The sequence below is a fragment of the Lepisosteus platostomus genome, chromosome 5 (genome assembly GCF_059453375.1).
Source record: "Lepisosteus platostomus isolate fLepPlt1 chromosome 5, fLepPlt1.hap1, whole genome shotgun sequence".
Taxonomy (NCBI): Eukaryota; Metazoa; Chordata; class Actinopteri; order Semionotiformes; family Lepisosteidae; genus Lepisosteus; species Lepisosteus platostomus.
The window spans coordinates 38,389,613-38,415,342 of record NC_142615.1 but is presented as its reverse complement, the minus strand read 5'-3'; the positions used below and the strand labels follow the sequence as shown (position 1 = coordinate 38,415,342).

Genomic DNA, 25,730 nt, shown 5'->3' with positions numbered 1-25,730 from the left:
CAAAGAGGACAAACATTTGAGTTTATGGTGCAATATTATCTCGTCTTTAAAATAACTTTAAACGCAGTTTTTTTTTTCCTCTGTGGCTCTAAGGCTTTCTTATTTAGCTGTACTGTTTTATTTTACATATTGTAAAAAAGTCGCTAAATCATACGAACCATAAAAATTCCAATTGTAAACAAATTACAAATTTGAAATTATTCATATTCCTGAATTTTAAACCCATGGAGTATTCATACCTTGTCTTAGTATTTGTGAATTTTACAGAGCTCCTTTTCAAAAACTGTCTGCAGTCTTGTTAACGTGTTTTTTTAAACATTTTGTTACATATTATTAGCATTTTAATGTATTTTTAAATTATTTGTAATCTCTAAACCGCCGTCACCCAGGCGAACTGGGTTCGACTTCGGGTATAGGAGCGCGTCTGTTGCCTTTTGGATTTCAAAGGAGCAGCTCAGCGCAGAAGAGAGCCCTGTAAAACAGCATGCGGAGTGCAAAAACGTGTAATAATAGTCATCGCTTTGGTGTGTTAAGAGAGATACATTGCGGGAGGAGTGACTGGCAGAGAGTGCTGACCTTCAAAAAAAGGACTCGTCTCGGTAAATATATATTTCCATATCCTGAAGAGGAGGTTATCCCCATTTCTCTAGTCGGAACTCCTCTATTGCTAGAGAGCTGTAGAATTTGGAGTCTCCAATCCTGCTCTGGGAGTAGGATGTACTGTCGTTTCCGTAGCGCGGTGGTTATCACGTTCACCTTGTTTCTTTGGCCTTCTGACAGGCATGTTTTTTTTAAAGAAACTACTGTATAAAAAATAAAGAGGAACTAAGCTACCAATAATGGTTGTGATAATGAACAATGTTTTGCTCAAGCAATTTCATACTATAATGTGGCATGTATTAACTGCGTTTATCTGCCCTAGTGTCTGGTGAAAATACATTGAGAGCAGAGTCCTTGATTCATCTACTAAAGCAAGGAAAGAGATTTGCTTCTTGATAATCTTTAGCTGGATCAAATACATGCATTGCTATTTAGTGCTAGGTAACTTAAGGTGATTAAAGATGAGCGGAACCTTGTGTAAGAAAATGACATACACTGTGCCCAACAGGGGCTGGAAACCACAACGCTGGGATTAAGAGTCTCAGGCTCTACCGATTGAGTTAGTCAGACGCCGACGCCTGATTGGTTCTGCTGTCGTCACTTTGAAGAGGTAGCTGTCTTATAATTATGTGGTGATCAGGATTCTAGTGTCTTTCACGGTGTGGTATGTTGACTATTCAAAACAGAGCAAATGTCAGTAGTCATTGAAATTAATGGTTGTTATCAAAAGCGCTTAATTCTTTCACACAGTAACAGATACGCATATAACGTGGGAAGGTCCTCATTGTGTTTTCTGTGTCCGATACTGGCAAAATACCAAGAGGCAGCAGGCAATACAAGAAATAAATTTCAAATAATAATAAAGTATTACCCGGGTCACCCTGCTGAAATTGAAGAACACTAACCGCTAGACCATACGGGAGCATGCAGCCTCGTCATTTCGTGCATAACGCAGGCAAAGTGTAATTTCTGTCGCTACAGCACGCTAGAGAGCTAGGTGGCACCCGGAGCGCTTACTGAGAGTCAGTTGAAGTACAATGTCAGGATTTTCCGGTTTTCTGAGATCACAGCCGTTTCTACGCAGGAATGAGACAGCATATGTACAGTATGTTGGAAATCTTAGTAACGTGCAAAAATAATAAAACGGTTAATATTTTTGTACAACATACCTTTAAATAGGTGTAACTGAATATCAATGGTGTAGCGAAAGATTTAAAGCACACTTGATAAAAAGTGATATACTAACAGTATGTTAAAAAATCTTAGCATAATTTAATACGGTAAAAAAGTTTAAAATGAATGATCAATTATTAAATTCTTATCATGGGTGTTGTTTGTGTTTTATGCAATTTATATTAAAAACAATCATTTAGAAATACATTCAAAAGACAACAATATTTTTATAAAAATATATATTTTCAAAAGTCAGCAGAATGCACAAAACAATAAAGTGATGTAACAGAAAATGCTCACACAATTTGTTAAAACATTTTTTTAAAAGCTCTAATATTCACAAATACTAATACAAAGTATAAATATTCCGTGGGTTTAAAATTCAGGATTATGAATGCTCAATTGCTTACAATGGGTGTTTGTGTTCTATACCTGAACCGATAGAAACACCTATTTCTCTACAAGACATAGAAATAATGACTTAGTAAAACAGAGCACTTTTGCTGGAACATCATTTAATCATAGGATTTGATTGCTTGAAGATGGGAACACAACTTTTTCCAAGGCTTGTCACACTGTCATTCCATGAACCCATTCCAGCTTCTCATAGCAAAACGTCTACTTTTTACTACTATAAGAACAGTGATGCACAATAAATATTTAGTTATCTAAAATATTGTAATAACAACAGGGAGCTATTGGCCACTCTGACACAGTATATCCAGGTGGATGCTGCACATTGGTGGTGGTGGAGGGGATCCCCATTACTTGTAAAGCGCTTTGAGTGGAGTGTCCAGAAAAAGCGCTATATAAGTGTAAGCAATTATTATTATTATTATTATTATAAACAGTACAAACCTTCTGCCATACAGTATGCACTTCTCCAGGACCAATTTCAGCACACGATGATCCTCGGTCAAATGAAAACTTTAATTTATATCACATTGGCTTCTGGAAAAGCAGTTGATCTGACATCACATTTGCCGCAACACACTTCATCCTCACTTTGAGTGTAATCTTGGGATTTGAGCACAGAAGTGAGACACACCCCACCCCATAAAGGACTTGAGACCCAAATTCCTGTCTTAAAAGACTAATAAACTTCCACTCAGACACACTTTTTATATCTAAGTTCTCTGATTGACTATCTTCACCTGGGTATTGAGCCAATCATCTGGTCCTGAGACTTAATAGGCTGGATTTGAGTGTCTTTCCAAAAGATTATTTAAAAGCCTCACTTATGCAAATAGTGACACTCTATCTTTTCTTCACATATGAGATTTTAAATATTTTAGCACTTTCCTCTTCACCTGCAACACACTCATCTATCTATAGTAAGTGGTATCTTTGCATCATATTTCACCATGGAAAGAAAGATCAAAGGGTTTTGGCAGAAGAGAAGGAGCTCTCCTCGCCCATATAGGAACAAGCAATCTTGGTGTTATTAGCACCACACTCTAACCAACTGAGCTAACTGGCCATACAGAAGAAAGTGCTCTCTGTGCAGCATAAACATTTAATTTAGAGATTTTTTTTTCCTACTCTGAATTGAAACCCTCCCAATTAAGTGTGTGGGCTCTCTGGAAGTGGACAAAATGGTTTTAGTAATTGATTTTCTATCTATTTTTCTATCCTCCTAGGAAGAGGGCATGATTGCTCACTGTGCGGCATAGAAGGTGTTTTAGAGCTTTTACTAAGAATTGAAACTCTTGCAAATACGTGTCCTTACTTCCTGGAAGCGGATACAAGTGGTCTGAGTTGCTTTATTGTGAAGTGACTGGAACAATAAAAGAAGAAATGGACACAAAACTGGAGATGTCAGGTCAGTGGGGTGACTTGTATGAAGCCAGTCTTTAACTTCCTCACTGGTGAGAATATAGTGGAGAGATGCAGATTGAAGTGGGAAAGACTGAACTGTTATTGTCTGGTTTTGGTGCTAAAAACATCTGTAAATAACAGTAACAGGACTGAAAACACCATTTCAAACACAATTACTGTATCAGTATTATAGAACTCAAATCATTCAATAATATTTTGCATATTTTATTATAGTGTTGATATGTAGAAATACATTCTGTTAATAATTGCTAATTTCATTTAATTTGGAAAATTCCCCAAAACCAGGCAACCTAACATAAAAGGTTTAATACATTGTTAAAGATCCAGAGTGAAAGTATATAGAATATTGTTTTACACAATCTCTTAGTGTTTCACAAATTATATTTATTTTACAGGTGGCACCATGGTTAACATTGCTACCATGCAGTGCTGGAGCTCTGTGTTTCATTCCTGCCCTGTGCGCTATCTGTGTGGAGTTTGTAAGTTGTCCCCCATGTTTGCATAAGTTTCCTCCAGGTGCTCCAGTTTCCTCCTAAACTCCTAAAACATTCTGATATTATTTTAGGAAGTGAGCTTAAAAGGCTCGTTTTTTCATGATCATGAGTTTTGTAATGTCAGTTTGTCACACCTATCAAAGTGTGTATTGTTTGAGTAAACTTTTAAGTCTCCTGTGTTCCTGTCATTTAAATCCAGATGCTTTAGTAGATGTCTGTAGTTATAACATTTCTGAAGTTTTAGATTTTGGGATTCTGTGCCTTCTTGTAGGGAAATTTTAATACCAGGTTGTCTCATGTTGTGTCTGGTTTTGTCTACAGTGTCCTTTGTGTAGATCAATTTATATGACTAAGTTGATAAACATTTACATTTCCTCTTCCTGTGAGGTGGATATTATCATTGTGAGTGGCCAAGGGCTCCTTAATTTTTTATTGATACTTTTAATATCATACATTAGAAATAACACGCAGATAAAAATGGGTTTAAAAAGTTTATTGCAAAACATCTTTTTAATAACATTTATAAAAAAAATGTTACCATCAAAAGTGGTACATTCAGAATTGAACATCAATGAATGGTTTTATTTCTAATTTCTAAAACATCAAAATATAAAAAGAAGAAAGACTGAGCAGAAATGGGATGTTCAAGCCTCCCTTTTCTAAAACACAAGCTGCAGGTGCTGTAGACACAGACACCGAGGACAGTGTGGAAACAGTGGAATGAAGTGGACTCAGGTCACAGTCTGAATGTGGAAACAGTGGAGTGAAGTGAACTCAGGTCACAGACAGTGTCAGTGTGGAAACAGTGGAGTGAAGTGGACTCAGGTCACAGACAGTGTCAGTGTGGAAACAGTGGAGTGAAGTGGACTCAGGTCACAGACAGTGTCAGACAGTCTCAGTGCTCAGAGCTGCTGTAAGACTGCGTGACTCTGTTGGTGGAGCTCTTCTGTGTCTAGACCTGCAGGAGGAGCTTCTCCCAGACAGCCCTGTCAGTCTCACAGCACCCATCCTCTCCCTGAGACTCGTCCCCAGCATCATCGTAGTCAGCCCTGTCAGGGGCAGAGACTCCTTCTTCAGAGGGCAGTGTGGGCAGGACCCTGTCCACTCCAGGGCCAGTGTGGGGGACACCTGAAACAGAGACACAGAGTAAGAGACAGGCAGTGGACAACTGATGGACAGGTAGGACACTCTAAGCTGATATTTTTGGTTTAGCATTAAAATTGGACCCATCAATTTTTAATCACGGGTACAGTATGCATTTTTTTTAATTGTATATGTGCGATTTTAAAATCTATAGGAATTAATTGCCTATAAACAATGCTAGAAATAGATAGTATCACAAAATTAATACTTGAAATACGGTTTGTCAAATGAATCAGGTATTGAAATAATATTACAAATTACAAATAGGGGTTATGAAAATGGTGAATATCAGAAATGACAGAGTAGATAAATTAATAATTAAAAAAATCATAGCCCCCACCTTGTAAAAATTGTTAAAATTTTGCTAAGAATATACCCAAGCTTTTGGTATAGTTAAAGGCAGATTAGTTCTTTGTTCTTTGGTACAGCTTTGGGAAAACAAGTAATATTTCAGACACAATGAGTTAAATATTTGTTAACAATGACAATACTCACACTAAACAACACACAGAAGAAATGTACAGCACACATGAATTGTACAAATTTAGGCAACTACTTCCTAACCACCCAGAGAAACTACAAAGTGTCACCAAGTATTTAACTTTTACAGAACACCTACACAGGCCAAAAGAAGAGATATACAGTAGCCGCTTTTTTAAAAATCAAACAGAATACGACCTACAGTTAAATCTCTCTCTTTATGAACCTGGATGCTACAAAATCAATATACAGAACAGTTGTTACAATCATTTAGTCAAAAGCCTTGAATAGGACATTTTTTAAATCAAATTGTATTTTTTAGGATGAGTTGATGGTTCAGTGCAGATTTCACTTATGCTTATGAAGTTCCAGTGCTCTAAAACCACAGTGAAGAAATACTTTGACAGTATTTTCTGGACTCATTCTTTTTGCAGTCAGAGAACAGAATTCCTGGTCTTGGGGAATCCAGAGCTTTGCTCTGCCCAGACCTCACTCTCTCATAATAGATCAGCAGCTGATCAACCTCAAACATCTGATTGGCTGGGTATGTCAGTATTTGGGTTTCAATGAGACTCTGATCTATGAAGTCTAACCTTGTACCAGTACAGTCTCTCAGCCTGTACTGGCGAATATTGATCCCAAAATGCCTGATGCCCCCTTATCTTGAATGAAAGTGGCACTGACATGGATTACTGGGAGTCGCCTTCCCCATTACTGAACCACCTTGCCCACACTGAGCCCCCTGGCTGTAGCCCCCTTTACCTGAAGCGGGGTCTCCCTCACTGTCCCCCACATGACTGTACCCAGATTGTGTATCATCAAAGAGGAGTCTCCCTGTGAACAGAAGAGCAGGTCAGTAATGTCTCTGTCATTCTGACACAGACTGGCCTGTCAGAGATCTCTTCTCTTCCAGTTAGTATTTATTTGCAGATGTGAAATTAGGTCAAGACTAATTTCTAACGACAAAGGTTAATGCAGGCTGGTACAGGGTGTACTCAATCTTATTAATAATAATTCACCTGACACAGTGTCTGGACTCTGGAGCACAGTGATGGCATCATCATAGTACTCTGGAGCCTCTTCTTTCACAGAAGACATTAGCTCCCCTAAAGCACACAGAGCACAATGTCACTATCAGTCATCAAAACACTGTTTCATCTAAAGCGCAGGACTGCTGGAGCTCATCATAACACACTGATTAACTAAACATCATGTTATGACTAAAACACCAGACTCTTAAGTACAGGTGATCAGGGAACCTGATTTCCTCTCCTATTCATTTCTGTCATAAATTTAAAATTAATCCTAGATTTTGTCGTATGAATATATTTGGACAGAGAGCAGTAATGTGAGCCCCAAAATCCAGACTCAGTGTGATGTACTGTGCAGTGCACAGTGAGAGGAGAGAGTCAGACTCACTGGGATTGGTACAGGGTTTCTCTATGGGATTGGACTGAAATAACTCACCTGACAAGGCATCTGGGCTCTGAGGTACAGTTACAGCATCATCATAGTACTCTGGGGCCTCTTTTGTCACAGGGGACATCTTCTCTCCTGAACCACAAAGAGCACAGATTCAGTGACACATATCAGAGCACTGAGCCATCTAGAGCACCGGACTGCTGGAGCTCCTCAGAACACACCGATTAACTGAATATCACAAAGGAACTAAAACTCCAGACAAGTACAGGAGATCAGGGAACCTGATTTCTAATCCTATTCACTTCAGTGATATATTTCAAACAATTCCTAAATGTTAAAATAAGATGTTGAAGGACATCAGGGGAGAGAAAGGTTGGTTGTATTTGGAGAGATTGGTGATGTGGACACTATGAGCAACTGAAGAGGAGCAGACTGAGTGTGCAGGGCTGAGATCACAGAGAGAGAGTCAGACTCATGTGACTGGTGAAGGATAACACAGACTCCATATTCAGAGGCTGAGATCAAAGAGAGAGTCAGACTCACTGAGATTGGTGCAGAGTTTCCCCCATTTGACTGGACTGAAGTAACCCACCTGACAATGCATCTGGGCTCTGAGCTACAGTTACTGCATCATCATAGTACTCTGGGATCTCTTCTTTCAGAGAGGGTATCGAGTCTCCTGAACCACACAGAGAGACAGAGAATTTACACTTCCGGACTCAGACTTACTTTGACCATAGAGCTGCAAAGTTACTGTAGTGTGATTTTAAATGTTTTGTGGAGTATAGTTAAGCCATAACTCTAGGGTCGCTGATTTATCTGATCTGAAAGGCAGTTTTTACAGCATGCTGTTCCCCAGTCTCCTTTTCTATCAAAACCAATTAGAGCAGCACCTTGTTTACTACCCCAGTATTGACCAGCTATAGTTTTGCTCAGCATCTGTGATCTGCCGAGATAAGGCTAGTGTGAGGCAACACTGAAGAGCTGGCTTTATAAGGTATCAAACACATGTGGTTCTATTTGTATAATTCAGTATTTTCTACATAAGTTCTCTAAATGGCATCCTGGTTTGAGGTGAGAGTGAGTACTGGACTGAAGACCACCCACTCCCACACTGAGCCCCCTGACTCCACCTCCCCTCACCTGGTACTGGGTCTCCCTCACTGTCCTCCACATCATCGTATCCAGAGGGCAGCTCATCAGAGAGGAATCTCCCTGTGAACAGGAGAACAGATCAATATTACCTGCAGTCAGACAGCAACCACACTGTCCTCTACTGGAAGAGAAGCCAGGATGTGAGTTTGTGTCTATAAGGCAGATCCAGAATCGTGCTGTGTTGATTTTCTTCACTTAGTTTGACACCAGTTGAGAAAGTAAACTCTACAGGTTTAAAACTAAAAAATACTTTTTTTTATAAGGCAGCCCAGGGATAGTGATGTGATCATTTTCTTTATCTACCTTAACACACCTCTTGAGAAAACCAGTCAGAAACCAGGATGGTTAGATTTTCTACAATTTTTAAGTCCTCAGATCTTCCTCAGAGGGTGGAGATCAATCACACCTGAAGACTCTCTCCACTCACGTCTCCTGGGGGCACTGTAGGTTCCCTCTCTGGCCAGTTTATACTCTATTTTCTCATAGATGGCATCATGATAAGTGGCGAGTGCTCCCTTAGATAGGGCTGTGTGAGGAAACAGACACTCAGGGTTAACATGCAGGGAGCAGAGTACAAGATCAAACATTGACTACTAAACCTTCTTTGGACATTTGAGCACATAAATGTTATGCTTCTGGATTTGCAAATTTCCTGATATCTCCATCTGTAATTGTTGATAATCTTTTTTAAACTTCAAATGGTTTTCTCTACCAGGTTTATTCCTCACGGTAATTATATAAATATCAGTTCCATGTGAGTGACAGAACTGACCACTAGAGGTCACTATGTGGATGGAGAGTTCCCTCCCTACCTTTCCTCAGCTTCCTGTTCTGGATCAGCTGCCCCACTAACAGAGCCAGCACCACGAAGAGCAGAGCCCCCAGCAGCAGGAGGACCAGGGGCGAGGCAGATAGACCTCCCAGCAGCTGTGTCTGGGGTGTTGTCCTGGTTCTGCCTGAGAAAGGGGGAGACAATGGATGAACAGGGACCAGGAGAGGTGCTCTTGGACTCATGTACGCTTTGACAGATGGAATGTTCTGTCCTCCCCCATTTCCCATATGGGGCTATGATGGTTCAGGATCAGGTGCGTAGAGGAAAGAGAGGCACTAGATCTACAATGGGAATCTGAAAACACTGATCTTCACCCTGAGAGAGGAGAGGAGACATTACAGCTACACTGGGAATCTGAAGAGACAGAAAGACAGGAGTTATCACTGACAAGGAGGATTTCTGTTCACCTGTAGCTGTTGCTGGACTGGATGTTGGCTCTGACAAACCTGTAAAAGAGATACGAGAACTGTCATTATTTTGTCTTTGGTTTTATAGCAAGCTGAATCCAGAGTGGTCTTAATAAAATAAAAATCTTTACATGTGTTCCTTGAGGTCAAATGTAGGATTGCAGGATGAATGGTGTCTTGCTCAGAATTAAAGTCTAGTGCTGTTCACACACACAGGGCTACACAACATCCCGATCTTGTGACTGATGATCTTAAGATATTAAGCAGTGATAGAATATGTGTAACAGTGTATCTTCTCCATCAATCTCCTACTTTGTTCATCTACAGTTCTAAGACTCTCCTCACCTGTACAGGTAACCCCTGCATCCTCCTTGTGTCGACAGTCACTCTGATTCAGTCCAGAGTGACAGCAGTCCCACAGGTGAACCTCACTGCCCCTGCAGTTCACCTCGTCCAGCCAGATGGCGCCACTCCCTGGTCCGAATGAGGCCTCTACTGCTGCACTCACTGCGTCCCCACAGCCCAGCTGTCTGCAGACCACCTGGGCATCCTGCAGGTCCCAGGAGTCGTCACAGACTGTCCCCCAGGGGCCCTCATACCGCAGCTCCACCCGGCCAGAGCAGTTAGTGCCTCCAGCCAGGCGCAGAGCCAGTGGGACTGAAAGTCAACAGAAGGGTTACTGAGTGTCATCAGATCTGTGACTGTAGATGAGAGCAGAGAGGTTACTGAGTGTATTTAGCTCAGTGACTGTAGTAGAGATCAGTGAGGTACTGAGTGGCTCTAGAAGAGAGCTGTATGGTTACTGTTCCTCAGCTCAGGGCTGCGGTGTCTCTGAGTGTTTTACACACTGAACTCACCTGGGCAGTACAGCTGAGGCTGCTCTTCCTGAGGGGCTGGAGTGCTTCTGTCAGCTTCTTTTCTAGGACCTTCAAAGATTAATAATCATATAAAAACATTATTATTATAAAATAAATAACAATGACATTGCTTTCATTTTTATACATGTTTGGATATAAATTAATAAGAATTCAGTTTAAAGCTTTTGTCTGTTCTTAATATGGCAGAACACTAATTTACAGAGCATTACTCTTCCCTCTGTACCTGAGCAGGTGATATTAGCCACTTCTCGGTCTGTGCAGTCATTCTGGCCCCAGGGGGAGGAGGGACACTGCCACAGGGTGGAGTCGTGTTTGCGGCAGGAGACAAAGTCCAGCCATTTGGGATCAGGGCTCAGCCTGGAGTTTGTCTCTCTAGTGGTGCCCTTGTCTCCACAGCCCAGCTGTTTACAGATCACTGCAGCTGTAGTGTCTGTCATGCTGTTGGCACAGATGCTGCCCCAGGTGCCATTGTAGTAAACCTCTGCCTGTCCTGAACAGCCTGCAGATAGCCTCAGGAGATTATGATCTATCAAGACAGCAAGGAAAGTCAAAGGAAACAAACCCTGACAAGACAGCATTTCATTCTGAACTGGTAAGAAACTACAAGCAAACAATGTGAACAGCAACCAGTCTCATTTCCCGTACTAATCCAGTTATAACTGACTCACGTAATGAAACAAGGACAGCTGTACAATAACACAGTTGATATGAAGGTGACAGGACTGTGTGGTTCTACAGCATTCCCAGCTGTATCATAACTATATCTTAGTCTCTTTTTACAAAGCTTTGCGTGATCTTGGCCCAAAATATTTGAGTGATCTTTTAGTCCCTTATAATCCCTCTCGTACACTTCAATCACAAGGAGCAGGTTACCTAGTTGTTCCTGGAATTAAAAAAGTCACAGCTGGCAACAGAGCATTTTCTCATAGAGCTCCCCAATTCTGGAATAGCCTCCCCGCAGATGTGTGGAATTAAGACGCACTCCCAGCGTTCAAATCTGGGTAAAAACATATTTGTTCAGTCTAGCCTTTGGATAAATATTAAGGAAAAACAAGCCACGCAACCTACCAATTTCTGTTTTCGTTGTCATTCACTAATACTTTATTTCTTGTCTATTCTGAGGTGGAGTGTTAGGAAGCCAGGCCCAGAATCCAGCTCCTTCTACCTGTCGAACTCAACTTCCCAGAGAAATTTCAACCAAAGGAAACTACTGAACATTCCAGACACTGCTGGACCTCACTACACATTACTGAAATAAAAATACTATCTTTTTCACCATGTCTGTTCATTTTAATTAACAGAGGAGGATAGGCTCCCCCTTTCGAGCCTTGGTTCAGGCCTGGAAATCTGTAAAGCTGCTTTGTGACAATGTCCATTGAAAAAATACAAATAAAACTAAACTGTATTGAACTGAATTTTCCTCAGTAGGATATATTTAAGCACTCCAAATGCAAACCATATCCACGTTGTGGAATTCGAGAATATGGATGATTTTTTTTTCGTTCGTTTACCTGAACACAGGATTCTCACATCCTCCTTGTGTCCACAGTCATGCTGTCCCCACCCTGCTGAAGGACACTCCCACAGAGACGACTCGTTCCCCATACAGCCCACCTCGTCCAGCCAGATGGGTCCAGTTCCCTGGCTGAAGGAGGCTGGCACTGGGGCACTGAGGGCCATCCCACACCGGAGCTGCCTGCACACCACCTGAGAGTCTGCCAGGTCCCAGGAGTCATCGCAGACTGTCCCCCAGGAGCCATTGTGATAAACCTCCAGCCTCCCAGCACAATCGCCTCCTGCTCCAACCAGCCTTAAGGAGCGCTGGGCTAGGAGAGAGGCAGGACCAAATGATAAAGACACATTCCTATAAACATAGTAGTTCAGGTGGGTAGCTGCATCAGCATGCGTAGGCTGCAAAGGAACAATAGGCTTATTCCATGCTGAAAAAAAGAAGAAAAAAAACACAACGTTTCGGCCGTGGAGCCTTCTTCAGGTGTGAATTTCTATAAACATTGCTGATACAATTACCTCCTACCTCATCTAGCCTGAGGGAGTGCTGGGCTAGGAAAGAGACATATATATCATTATGGCTGGAGTGGTGTCATTCAAGCTAACGTTGACTCTTAAAAAAAAGTTAGGAGTCTCAAAAATATTAGTTTACATATCTGCAGAACTGGTAAGCACAGAGGAACAAAGTGAATCTTTTGGTTTACTCGAATTACCTCCTTATTAGAGTTGTCATCAGACTAAATTCACAGGATAAAATATAAACAAAGAGAAAGAAGAGAGAGGTAACTGAAGGAAGGAAGAGAGAGGAGGCATGTCAGACAAGAAGAACTGGAGATAAAATTCTAGTTAAATAATGGAACCTTGTTTAAGAGACCTTGCAGTCTTGTAATTTAAGAACATTAAAACATTTTCAGGTTTCCTTTATTGTGCAATCCTCAGGCTAAAGGCATTCTCTCCTAGTTGGAGGTTTAGAATAGAAAGTAGATTTTCATTCACTTTTCGGCATTATATTAGTGAGAACATATTCTGTTCATTTAGGATGCAGGGTAATTCTCTGGTTAGCCTGTTTATGCATCATAGAGGATTTCAGATTATAGAGTTATAAGGGAAAAATGTTTTATATAACAAGGGGTAAACTATGGATTTTTACCCTGTCTTCAAACTAAGTGTCTGTAGAAAACCCGAATAGAAATAGCTATAAGTCAATGAATTCTGACCATTCTGAGGCTTAGAGAGATATCATTGCTGTTTGGGGCAATGCTGAGCAAAAAACAAGTTTTTGTTTAATCTTCATTGCCTGCATGTCAGTCAAGTGCAGATCAATCAGATTCTAGCAATCAGTTTGTAAGAAGTCTTCTTTTTTACTGCTTAAATCCTATATATAGCCTCTCTAGCACTGCCTATGTCACTAAGACATATGAGAAATGTGATGATTCAGGTTTAATATCCAAGGGTTTAGCTTCAATTCAAGCCCTGGTCCAGGCCTCTACTGTCTATACTTCACAAGATATTGCACCCCAAGATGTTTAAGGGCACTTTCTTCCAGGTGGAAATTTCCCCTGGATTCTGTGACAACCTGAGACTCCATCTCCAATGGATTTGTTAAGATTATGTCACGAACACGGACTGAAATCCATGTCAGATCTTGTAGAAGACCCTATGCGATGCGGTAAGAGCTGGAGAAAACAGGAGGCGTGGTAAAAAGGAACACACAGGGGTTTAATAGTGCACAAAATAATAGTGACAGTCCGTGAGACAGTGTACGAGGAAGACAAAACGGCATCCAAATCCAAACGGGTCCAAAGGCAGGTCAAAGCACAGTCCGAGAGTCCATCAACTAGAAATCCATCCTGGGACGCAACAAAGTTAAAATCCCCGGGAGGGGGGAGCACACGGACAAACAAAACATGGAGGTCCAAGGGTGACGGGGCGAGATCCTCCAGACCCCGGGCTCAGGAAGCGGGAGGTGTCGGGGATGAGGCCTATGCCCTCAGGAGATGGGCGTAGGGTGTCCTGGTGCTAGGCGGGCCTCGCAACATCTTACCCTAATGATGAGCCCCGAGGACTGGAAGAGCTGGTCTTAAATAATAACACTAAAAGGGTACACCTGGAGAGCTTAATCACACGAACAATAATGGGAGCAGTGAAGCGCCCTCTAGGGAGGGATGTCGGGCGTGACAGATTCTGAATGTTTTAATGTTTATTTTCTTGTTATATCAATGGAAATCCAGCCCATTCAAGATAAAACATTATATATCATTAATAACACTAAAAGATTGTTTTTATGGACCTAATAAACCAGTACTTTTCAATGCTTATGATGTAGTAAGTGCATCTACATCCATATGTTCTGGTAATGCCCACCAATCATTCTTTCAAAAAAATGAATAGATAAAATGTTTGTTTCCTTAGGCTGTAGAGTTTCATTGTTCTTTATTAATGTATTGACTTGTCATGCAAATATTCTCAGTTTTCATCTCTGTTGCTCACAACTGCAAGAAAGGAGATCTTAATGAATTAGAAGCACAGGCCTCACATCTGTGGTCAGCAGTGCATTAACCTGATGACAAAACACTGCATCTCTACAGAAAGGGATGATTGGATCGAACAATATATAGAGCTTCTTCTACAGACATGCTCAAGTTTCAGGAAACATTTATCCCAGCTCTATTATCAGTCTATATTAATGGACAAAAGACTTAAAATAGGAACAAATATCACTTCATACAATATTTTAACTCTTAACAGGTCCAGCTGTTATATTTTGTGACAAATCTTTTAGGGTTTGTCTTTTATGTCCTACATATCAATCTGCATATGATAACAGTCAAACATACTTTGAATGGCTCCTACCTGAGCAGAGCTGGGCAACATCCTGTCCAGTGTTGCAGCTAACTGTCTGTGGAGAACTGCAGTTCACCAGGTGAGACTCGTCCCCGGAGCACTGAATACCTGTCAGACACACAGTGCTGTCACTGTCCCATACAGAGAGGAGTTATAGACTTGTACTACAGAGCACTGAATACCTGTTAGACACACAGCATTGTCGCCTGTCTCATACAGAGAGGAGTTGTATATTTGCACCACTGAGCCACAGCCCAGCTGTCTGCAGACCACAGAGGCCTCTCTGTAGCCCCAGGAGTGCTGGAGGAGTGTCCCCCAGGTGCTGTTGTAGTGAACCTCCACCCGGCCATCACAGTGACTCTCTCCTCCTGACAGCTGGACTCCACCATCTAGAGCTGACAAGGATGAATCTAAAAAATAAATGAACATCACGTTTTATTGTCAGTCAGATATCAGTACCATAAAACCAGCCCACGGAGATGGAGAATTTGTTTTGTCCAGGTGAAAGGATGGAAAATTTGTTCATACCTGACTGATTTCATCGTTATCTTTTGGTAAAATTAACATGACACATCCATGTGTTCAACCTCAAGAAGCATTGTTTTTAAATAATAATAATATCACTTTATTAACCCTAAACAATTCCCTGCATTAGGAATTATCTTTTCACATATCCCGCTTGCTCTCCATGAGACACACACAGACAGGGAGAGAGCATAGGATCTGCCATTGTACAGCACCCCTGGAGCAGTTGAGGTTACAGGCCTTGCTCAGGAGCCCAACAGAGTAGGATTCCTCTGCCAGTCACAGGATTTGAACCAGCAACCTTTCAGCCATAAGCACAGATCCTTAGCCGCAGAGCCACCACTCCACCCAATGTTAATTATTAACAGTTTTTCAACAAAATGTTTGGACATCATGTTTCATTTATTGGATGGCATTGTGGTGCAGTAGTTAACATTGCTTGCCTCACAGCACTAATGACCTACATGTTCTTCCCATGTTCACATGGATTTCCTACCACAGTCCAGAAACATTCTGACAGGTTATTTAGATTTTGGGATAACTGCCCCAGGTATCGGTGTGTGTTTGTGTCTGTGTGTGCACTGTGATGGACTGGTATCACTTTCTCCTGTTGTTTGCTTGGGTAGGCTCCAACTCCCCCATGACCCTAAATTGGATGAAGCTGTTAGAAAACGGTTGGAATTTCAATTTAAAAGACAATTTTTCACTAGGATCCAACAGATTGGGGGATGCGATGGGGGATGCCAATACATGTGTTTGTGAACTTCTACCGCTGCACTATCGAGAGCGTCCTCACCAACGGGATCACCGTGTGGTATGGCAACACCTCTTCGCGAGAAAGAAAGGCACTGCAGAGAATGGTCAATATGGCCCAGAAGATCATCGGCTGCAGTCTCACCGAGATTAAACAGCTCTATGAGGACCGCTGCCGTGGTAGAATTCTGGCCATCACAGAGGACAGTCACCACCCAGGGCATGAGCTCTTCACCCCACTGCCCTCAGGCAAGAGATATAAGAGCATACGGACACTTACCACTAGATTCTTCAATAGCTTCTATCCACAAGCAGTGAGACTGGCGAACACATTTAGCCATCCCCCTCGGACCACACCCACACCATCACCATCTACCTCATTGTAATTTATTTATTGTACGTCTCCAGTCATTGTTTACACGTCTGTATTGTTTACATTCAAACTGCCTGCATGTTTACTTGCACATTGTCTATTGTTTGTTTGTACATTGTCTTGATGCACTGTTTGCACTTTGTTTTGTTTTTTTACACTTGTTTTACAATCGAGAGACTTTCTGTAAGTAAGAATTCCATTGTACCAGTACCGGTTACATATGGCAATAAAGTTCAAGTTCAAGTTCAAGTTCAAGATTGATGGAAGTGGAGCACCAGCAATGTGTCAAAATCACATTTAAATTCTGCATGTAATGGCTGCATGTCCCGAGTTCATATATTTTTAGTAGTTAACATGTTTAATTATCAAGATGTAAATTGGTTTGATGGTTGCATTCTCACCAGAGCAGATGACTCCTGCGTCCTGTCCATGAGAGCACACTGCTCTCCCCCATGAGGAGACAGAGCAGTTTGAGAGACGGCTCTCATTCCCCCTGCAATCAAACACATCAGCCCATACTGGTCCACTGCCCTGTCCAAACCAGGCCTGTCCTGGTGTTGCTACAGCCTCCCCACAGCCCAGCTGCTGGCAGAGAACACTGGCATCTGTGAGGTCCCAGCACTGATCACACACTCTCCCCCATTTACTGTCGTACTGCAGCTCCACTCGTCCAGAGCAGGAGTCCGAGCCGTTCGCCAGCCTGAACCCTGTGTATCCTGCAGATAGGAGAGAACTTCATCAGCATGACACCATAACAGGGCACATGAAATACAACAATAAAAAAAAAATCAATAAGATGAAAAAACTGTAACATCCAGCTCTCAGTGACCGAGAGACCAACAGAAAGCTTTGACTAAGAACAAATATTGTGATGCCATGTTAAGGCTTCTTCAAGATGTGTTACTTTTTATTTTTGCCAAGCTTTCCCAGCACCTAAGATAGTGATGTGAAGCTCACAGGAGACAATGTGCTCCCTGCTCCAGGCCTGATGAAACCAGGAAGGACAACCAGGAGAAGAAGACGCAGAACAAATACTGCCCGATCATCAGCCTCCAAGCTGAAGGCTTTCACTTTTATTTTTCATCACTACAACCCCAGCCTTAGACCTGAAGAAGAGCGTTGTGTTATGCTCCCACCTAGCCTTCCCAAAACTTAGAGAGTGTGCAGGTGTGCCCGTTGTGGCTAACAATGAGCCGCAAAAAAAAACAAAAACAAACACCACTTGTGCCTGTTTTTGAAAAAACAAACCAGAGTACTAGTTTATTTGACAATCTCAGATACAACGTTAGTTAAATAATATCACAGTTATATGCGAGGTCCTATCAGTAAGAAAAATTTAAAAAAGTAACTAGCTGTGAACCTGAAAACACAACAAACACAAAAAGAAAAGTCTTCGGCTAACTCCCTGTCCTAATCTGACTCAAAACAACTAAAATTAACAAATCCAAGACATGAATAAAAATAAAAACAAAAACAAAGTCTCAATCAAATAATTTTCCTGGACACTGGTAATCTATTTTGCTCCTCATGTCTCACTAGATCTCTCATTTACCTATATATAGGCCAACTGGAGGTCCACAGCTGATATTAATTAAGATGTGACCTCCAGGGACACAGGGACTGTCCAACATCAGTGCTACACTAGTCCTACACAAGTCTCATACACTGCCTCTGCAATACCCACAAATACTCACAAATACTACAATACTCACAAATGACAACAACCTTGCCTTTAGTTAAGTGATCTTATCTTACCTGTGCAAGTGAGACCCACAGCTCTGCTCTGGGAGCAGCTCTGCTCTGGCCTGGCTGCAGTGGGGCAGTGCCGTAGCTTGGACTCTTGTCCTGTACACTGGAACTGCTCTGACCCGACTGGACCCTGGCCCTGTCGGAAATGAGCGCCTCTGTGTATCACCGAAGGAGCCCCACAGTCCAGCTCCCGACAGACAACCTCTGCATCCTGCCAGTCAAAGTCAGAGTCGCACACTGAGGTCCAGGTGTTCTTGAGATTCACCTCAACTCTCCCAGAGCAGAGACTGTGTCCGTTCACAGTAATCTCTCATAGTGCAGCTCATTGCTCACTGCCACTGAACCTGGTGCCTGTGAGAATTAAACTTACTACCCTATGAAAATAAACCAACTTCATGTGAAAAAATAAATATGATAGATTCTCAATTTAAATCTTGACTTCTTATTGTTCCATTCATAAACAGATTTACACCTACAATTTGGCGTAGAAAATTACATTTTAGAAATACATACACTATTACAATCAATTGTACAATAATGCAGAGTGCTTTCAATAAGAATATAGATAATAGGATAGATATAGATAAAAAAGTAGATAATAGGATATAAATAAAAATGAAATGAAAGAGAGGAGAGTCAGAAGACAATCTGAAAGGTCAACATCAGATAGTTAAACCAAAAAATCTTTTAGGGCTGAATGTTGTTTTAAATTGATTGTTTTCCTCCAGAAATAATGTAGATACATGTACATCTAATAATTGTAGATGAATGTTAAACTCTATTAAGATCAAAGACTCTAAATCATCAATCTCCACCTCTGTGCTCTAACATGTGCCTCCAAAGAAGGTGTTCAGTGCATCATTACCTTTACGCTGGGGCAAATACAAGATATGAAAATCAGAGACACTAAATTAATCAGTTTGTGTAATACTACAAATCAAACTATCACCCTCATTCCAGCTGTTCCACATGTTCATAGCAATAACCACAGTGCTGAAGATGCCACCTGTGGAACACATTTGACTGTAGAATAAGTAAAAATAGAAACTGATCACAAATCCATCCATCCATTTTCGAACTGCTTCTTACAATTCATGATTCCCAGTGTAGCTAGGGATGTAGACTTAATAAATACAGAAGAAAAAAAAACTGATCCATATCACCAAATTCACAGAAGCAGAATGGCATGTCATATACTCAAAGAAAAGATTCCCCATTGCCTGGCACTGCTGAAACAGGACTGTCTGACCTGGGCACTGACACACACTCTGGACAAGACCAGGACTGTCACAGCCTGGCACTGCTGGAGCAGGACTGTCTGACCTGGGCACTGACAGATACTCTGGACAAGTCCAGGACTGTCATAGCCTGGCACTGCTGGAGCAGGACTGTCTGACCTGGGCACTGACAGATACTCTGGACAAGTCCAGGACTGTCACAGCCTGGCACTGCTGAAACAGGACTGTCTGACCTGGGCACTGACACACACTCTGGACAAGACCAGGACTGTCACAGCCTGGCACTGCTGGAACAGGACAGTCAGACCTGGGCACTGACACACACTCTGGGCAAGACCAGGACTGTCACAGTCTGGCACTGCTGGAGCAGGACTGTCTGACCTAAGCACTGACAGACACTCAGGACAAGACCAGGACTGTCACAGCCTGACACTGCTGGAACAGGACAGTCAGACCTGGGCACTGACACACACTCTGGGCAAGACCAGGACTGTCACAGTCTGGCACTGCTGGAGCAGGACTGTCTGACCTGGGCACTGACAGACACTCTGGACAATATGACAACACACACTAGCTGAGGGCAAGACACAGTAAAGAGAAACAGACCCTGAGGAAGTATAGGCTCAATTACCGAAGCTCACTTCTATTAAGATTAATAGAAACAGTATTATTCTTCATGTATTTACAGTATATATTGGCTACAGACGTGTGCATATGTGACCTTATTTCAGGTACATTGCCTACATATTATTTTCTAATTTGTAAAGGGATGAGCATGTGGAGACAAGACAAGATTGTGATTTCTGTCAAACCCATGAAGATTGATCTGCCATCCTCAGTCACCTGTAAGGTGACATTTAAAATCAGGAAGCAGTTCTCCCAGATGAGATGGGAGCAGAAGGAAGGGACTGATCACTTTTGAGAAAGATATTAAAGAGCTGGTAAGCAGCTTAACTGCCTGTTGTATTCCTTCATGTGAAGATGCTCATTCAAATGTTTAGCTTTATTTTTTTTGTTTTTGGGTTGTTTTTATTGTTCTGTAAATAATTAAACACTACTTTGGAAATTAAGGCTTTATTTGTGTTCATCCAAATAGCTGCCTGTATACAGCAGCTGGCTTCTGGGTTTGACACTAACTTACAAAGCGTTTTTATTTTCTGAAACCTCAACCCTGGAAAACATAAAACAGAGGGAGAGGGACATTTTTCCCTAGAGAAACAGATGTTATATCAGATTTTTTAGTTATTTTTTAAGAATGTGAATGTATTCATGATGTATTTAAAACATTCCATACTCTATGTACACTGAGAACTGAGGGCAAGTTTGCTAAAGGATTGTAGGAATATGGAACAGGTTACCAGATATCCCAGCTTTCTTGAAGAAACAGTGGATGAGATCCTTGGATCAATACTGACTACCAAATGGACCAGGAAGCTGAGAGATCTCCTCTACTTTGTAATAGATTACATTTTGAGAATACATATCAGTCATATTGTTTTTATTCTATAGTTTTTAGATATTGTTGTAACTAATTTGTTTCACTCAATCTCACAGAATGCGGTCATTGTTGTTATGTTTGTAAATATATCAGAGAAAAGCAACTGATGTTCAATGTCAATGCTGTAATTCTTTGATCAATACAGCTCTTTGAATCTGAATTTAAATAGAGAAAAGGGAGAAGTAAGAGAGACACAGCAGAACTGTAAGTGAAAATGATCCTGATGAATTACAAGGAGGACAAACTGGAGTTTTCAAATCAAGACCAAGAATAAATTTGTTTATACAGATCTATCGGTCACATACTGTAAATTTATTTGTAGATTTACAGCCTTATGATCAAACACTGTCCTTTGGCCTCTTTATTGGTCAATTGTAAAACGTAACAGGAATCATACAGGTGGGGTTGGGGGTTTCAGACAGTTTTCAATATCTTTTCTACACACTGCAGGAAATACAATCCAGAAGGAGAAAAGACACACAGTGACTTTGAGGGGTGCTGTCACAGCTCTCAGCAGGACAGGAGCAGTAAGAATGGGAGGATGGACAGATGGATCATGATAATGGACTCTAGATAAATAGATGAGTTTTAATTCTCCTCAGTGCTGGAGACTGGAGAGAGTCTGCGTCTCTTACCTGAACACCTCACTCCAGCATCATAGGAGGAGGGCTATACTGCTTCACTTCTTGTTTTCCACAGTCCCTCAGCGCAGCCTCTGACCCCTTGCAGTTGACCCAATTCAGCAGGACTGATCCAGACCCTGGTCCAAAGTGAGCTCCTCCTGGTGCTGAAACAGCAGATCCACAGCCCAGCTGTCTGCACACCACTGCAGCAGCATCCAGATCCCAGCCAGAGTGACGTACTGTCCCCCACTCTCCACCATGATACACCTCCACTGTCCCCTCATAGGGACTGGCTCCATTCACCAGCCTCACATCAGAACTGCCTGGAGAAAGAGAGATAAATACGCATGACTATGACTACAGAGGATTGAGACTTTTTCTTCCTGGGTATTGGGAGCTATAGTCCCTATAGTGGACAGGGGACATAAAAACCGTAGTGACTATGGCTCTCAGAACACAGACATTAACCACTGTGCTCTGAGAGCTGTGATCAGTACATTGGACAGGGATGTGTGATGTCAGAGTTCTAGGACTTGTGTTCCTGGGTTTCTGGAAGCTGTGGTAACTGCAGTGGACAGTGACTGTGGAGTCAGAAGCCTACATCACTGACACATGGTCTGTTGTATCTGTGTCTCAGGTCCTATATGTAAAAACTGTATGATACCACTGGCTGCTGCCTGCTTGTCCATATAAGGTAAGAGATATAAAGTGAGATTTAATGATGTGTCTCTTTACTTAGTGTGTTGTATTTGAAAGTGAGACCTTAGAAAACACAAAATAGAAACAGTACAAAAATGTTCACAAACAGATAAGTGCTTTATAGATTGTGCTTAAATATACCATTAATGAACCATTATCTAGTTAAAATATAACTAGATATTTTTTAGATTAAACATTCATTCACTTTCAGTTTGCAGTATGCAATGTTGTTCCCTTATATACTGTAGTACAAATCATTTTTAATACTGATTTTTTACATTCAGTTTTTCTTTCACTTAACAAAGTCTTTTCAGCTTATTGATGTTAATATATGACTCACAGAATGAATTCCATTTAAAACACAGCATATTCCAAATGTATAAGATAAGTTTATTGTATGTTTAACTAAAATATGTTTACCAACCATGTTCTTGTGTTTTTGTCCTGAGACATTCTGGTCCTGATTCTCAACTGGTGGTGACAGGCAAATTAAATATTTCACTTGTATAATATTAATTAAATATTCAATTTTCATTATCCGGCTTAAAAACTTGCATTTGAGTATGCATTTTAAATGCAGACTCCACAGATTGACTGTTTTATCTGCGTCTTAGGTCCCAAACATAATAACTGCATGGTAACACTTTGTATGTATGTGGTAGAGATGAATCACTCTGCTCTGAGTGTCCCATTTGAAAATGAAAATGCAATCAGTACAATACCTTTATAATAAACAGATGATTTACATACTATACTAAAATATACATTAGCATGTACAGTACCTACTCAATTTCCAGTGAATATTTAACTAGATTTGTTTTTAAACCTTCACATTCAGGAATATTTGGAATATATATTGTTTCCATTATATATGACAATTCATTTGTAGTATCGATTTTGCTTTACATTCATACATTTCTTTTGCTCTGGAGACATGTTAATGTGTGCCTATTGTATTTTTAGCATTTACCTGTTAACTAAGTATACTTAATTTTCATTATCCAAACTTGCATTTTCATTATGAAAGCTTAAAACACTGCATTATTTATACATTATACACTCCAAATGCACACCACAAAGAAAAAAAAAACACTTATCACACACACCGCAATATAATAAAAAATAATACCCAGCATACAGTTAAATAACCTCAAAACACAAAATGATTAAGCTATCATTGAATCATCAGTCAGATACTGTATAAACATATTTTCTACACATTATCCTTTACCTTTACTACAGTACAGCCTCTACGTGTTAAATTATTGTTGTAACGCCTCAGTGACTAATAAGACTCCACTTTCTAAAAATAATTGATATTCTGCTTTTTCTGAAGGAGTAAAGAATGCCACCTTTACTATAGTACAGCCTGTCCCTTTTAATGTCTAAACACAGCAAACCTGGTGTACATGGTGTACATCAGACGTTGCGTTTCTTTTCTTTAAACCACATGAGACAAAACCACACAAGACAATTTTCCTGTGAGTCTGGTGTTGAGAGGAAATGGGGCTCCTCTGTGTAACCTCTGTGTAAGCTCCTCAGGGCTATAAACCGGCAACCATTAACACATTTCAGAAGAGACAGACGACCCCAGTGATGGAGCTGCAGGAAGAGGCTGTCCTGACGTCTGCTGTCTCTAACACACTAGAGATGAGGAGGTCAGAGCCCCCAGATACACCAGGAGGCTGCTGCAGTGGTGGGGGTGTTAGTGTGAGGAACTGGGACTTGTCCTCCTTCTGAACGTTCATCAGACTCCATTAACTTTCCGGTCCCCCTGTCTCTCTTAACCAGCTACTGTCTTAAAGTGTTAATGTTCAAAATAAGCAGCTCTCTACACTGTAAAAAAACATAGCTGTACTGTATCTCTTTCATATCCCTCGATCACAAACAATTGTCTTCCTATGTAATATAGCTTCCTCTAAAAAAATACTCCAGGCTGAACAAATCCCATAATCCCAAAGGAAATACCTGCAATTAAATCTCACACAGACACAAGACAGGAACCCCAGACTGTCTGAACACACAAAGAGGAATAATGGCAGCAAAATAAATGGTTCTGAAAAACAAGAAGCTGTAAGACCAAACTAGGGGCTCCTGTTTCATGAAATTACTGTATATAACTAAAACAACAATGGTGCTGACTGTGTTTCACTGACAAGACTTTCACTAACAATCTACTTTTCTAGGAGAGTCAGTGCTATGTAGCAGGACTTGCGTTCTGTACTGGACAGTATTATCACTCTGCCCTGGTGGTATCTGTGTCCAGTAACACCCCATAACAAAGACAGGCTTCCTCAGTAATTAATTTGACAAGATTCTGTGATAAAACTATCCCAGTCTCTAGAAATGCTGCAACAATTATCTAAATATGTCAAATAACCCCTGGCACAAACACACTACTTAATAAAAAAGGTAATTAATAGTCTTCTTATTAACACAGTATGCACAGAAAAGTTCCTACAATTAAATTACTCCACTCTACAAAATGACATAACTACTGTATTATCCAACCTTAAAATGTCCTTGGCTCAAAATACTCCAGTCTTTTACAACACATTTACCTCCAGTGATGTCCCAGTCTCTGATAATTCTCTATTTAACAAACATGATATCAATGATACTACACCTGTGTGACATAATTATTCAGGCTAAAGATCTCACCTTCAGTAGAAATACTTTTCTCTTTCATAAGAGTTCTATCTCTAATTAAGCCACAGTCTGTAATAATAAAATGGAATCTCAATAATACCTCAGTCTTTAACACACTTAGCTCTTTACATACTGTACATCTGACAGTAATAATAAAATGGCTGAGTCCCACTTACTGGCTGAGCTGTGCAGCACCAGGACAGCGAGAGAGAAGATGGACAGGCAGCTCTCCATTGTCATCAGGACAGAGCGCAGCTGAGACCCCTGTCTTCACCCCTGAGCCCACAGGGCAACTGAGCTACTGCTCCGCACCCTGGACCCCCAGTAACAACACAGCCCCCCGCCCGGCCAATCACACACAGCACTGCCTTTTCAGACTGACAGCAGGAACCTCTCACACAGGCGGGACGGCCAATCACACTGGGCCCTTTCAGTCTTCTCCATATATATCAGAGACACATCACTGTTTCCTCTCCCAGCAGCGCGGAGGAGAGGAGAGACAGGAGCAGCTCTGTGTCTCACTGGAGGAAACACAGATACAGATACAGATATGACAGACAGCAGGGCTACAGTACAGTCAAATCTCCACCAAACTTTGAGGTTCAATGAAAACTTAAGCTACAGTACTAAGCAAATAAAAAATATGAAATACAATATAAGCATATACATGAGAATTGGATAGTTCTAAAAAAAATGTATTTTGATCATAATAATTATGATATTAACTATTCCCCATCCAAGCACAGAAATGTATAAACATTGCCAACCATTCAATTAGAATTCCAAGCATTCTGGGAATAAAGCACAGTGCCCACCAGAATAACACAATCCAGCGAAGATACCGGAA

At 41.1% G+C, this 25,730-nt stretch overlaps 4 protein-coding genes across 5 annotated transcripts in view; 1 reads left to right on the top strand and 3 right to left on the bottom strand.

Annotated features, from left to right (window-relative positions):
- LOC148666183 (antigen WC1.1-like) overlaps positions 1-25,730 on the top strand; it is a 648,305-nt gene that overhangs the window by 71,030 nt on the left and 551,545 nt on the right. The gene's annotated exons all lie outside the window — the stretch shown is intronic.
- On the bottom strand, positions 4,593-8,443 carry LOC148666261 (uncharacterized). Of its 2 annotated transcripts, XM_088631729.1 has the most exons (4): positions 8,295-8,443; positions 7,197-7,830; positions 6,492-6,563; positions 4,593-5,234 (listed from the first exon to the last, which is right to left on the bottom strand). In XM_088631729.1, exons 2-4 carry the CDS (start codon positions 7,273-7,275, stop codon positions 5,059-5,061), a joined length of 327 nt encoding a protein of 108 aa, XP_088487855.1. In that variant the 5' UTR covers positions 7,276-7,830; positions 8,295-8,443; the 3' UTR covers positions 4,593-5,058. The 2 variants fall into 2 exon arrangements, with proteins under 2 accessions (XP_088487855.1, XP_088487856.1); XM_088631730.1 differs by lacking the exon at positions 8,295-8,443 and having other exon boundaries at positions 7,197-8,061.
- The window catches only part of LOC148666241 (CD5 antigen-like), a 191,635-nt gene continuing 173,508 nt past the window's right edge, over positions 7,604-25,730 (bottom strand). Inside the window, exons 2-13 of the mRNA XM_088632906.1 lie at positions 16,829-17,143; positions 14,959-15,186; positions 14,786-14,884; positions 11,935-12,249; positions 10,647-10,949; positions 10,145-10,202; positions 9,546-9,584; positions 9,119-9,258; positions 8,734-8,832; positions 8,295-8,366; positions 7,778-7,830; positions 7,604-7,666 (exon numbers count right to left, since the gene is read on the bottom strand). Coding sequence (XP_088489032.1) covers positions 7,604-7,666; positions 7,778-7,830; positions 8,295-8,366; positions 8,734-8,832; positions 9,119-9,258; positions 9,546-9,584; positions 10,145-10,202; positions 10,647-10,949; positions 11,935-12,249; positions 14,786-14,884; positions 14,959-15,186; positions 16,829-17,143 — 1,784 coding nt within the window. The remainder of the gene's footprint in view (positions 7,667-7,777; positions 7,831-8,294; positions 8,367-8,733; positions 8,833-9,118; positions 9,259-9,545; positions 9,585-10,144; positions 10,203-10,646; positions 10,950-11,934; positions 12,250-14,785; positions 14,885-14,958; positions 15,187-16,828; positions 17,144-25,730) is intronic.
- Positions 8,471-12,103, bottom strand: LOC148666260 (antigen WC1.1-like). The gene is made up of 6 exons (XM_088632910.1): positions 11,935-12,103; positions 10,647-10,913; positions 9,891-10,202; positions 9,546-9,584; positions 9,119-9,262; positions 8,471-8,832 (listed from the first exon to the last, which is right to left on the bottom strand). Exons 1-6 carry the CDS (start codon positions 12,101-12,103, stop codon positions 8,678-8,680), a joined length of 1,086 nt encoding a protein of 361 aa, XP_088489036.1. The 3' UTR covers positions 8,471-8,677.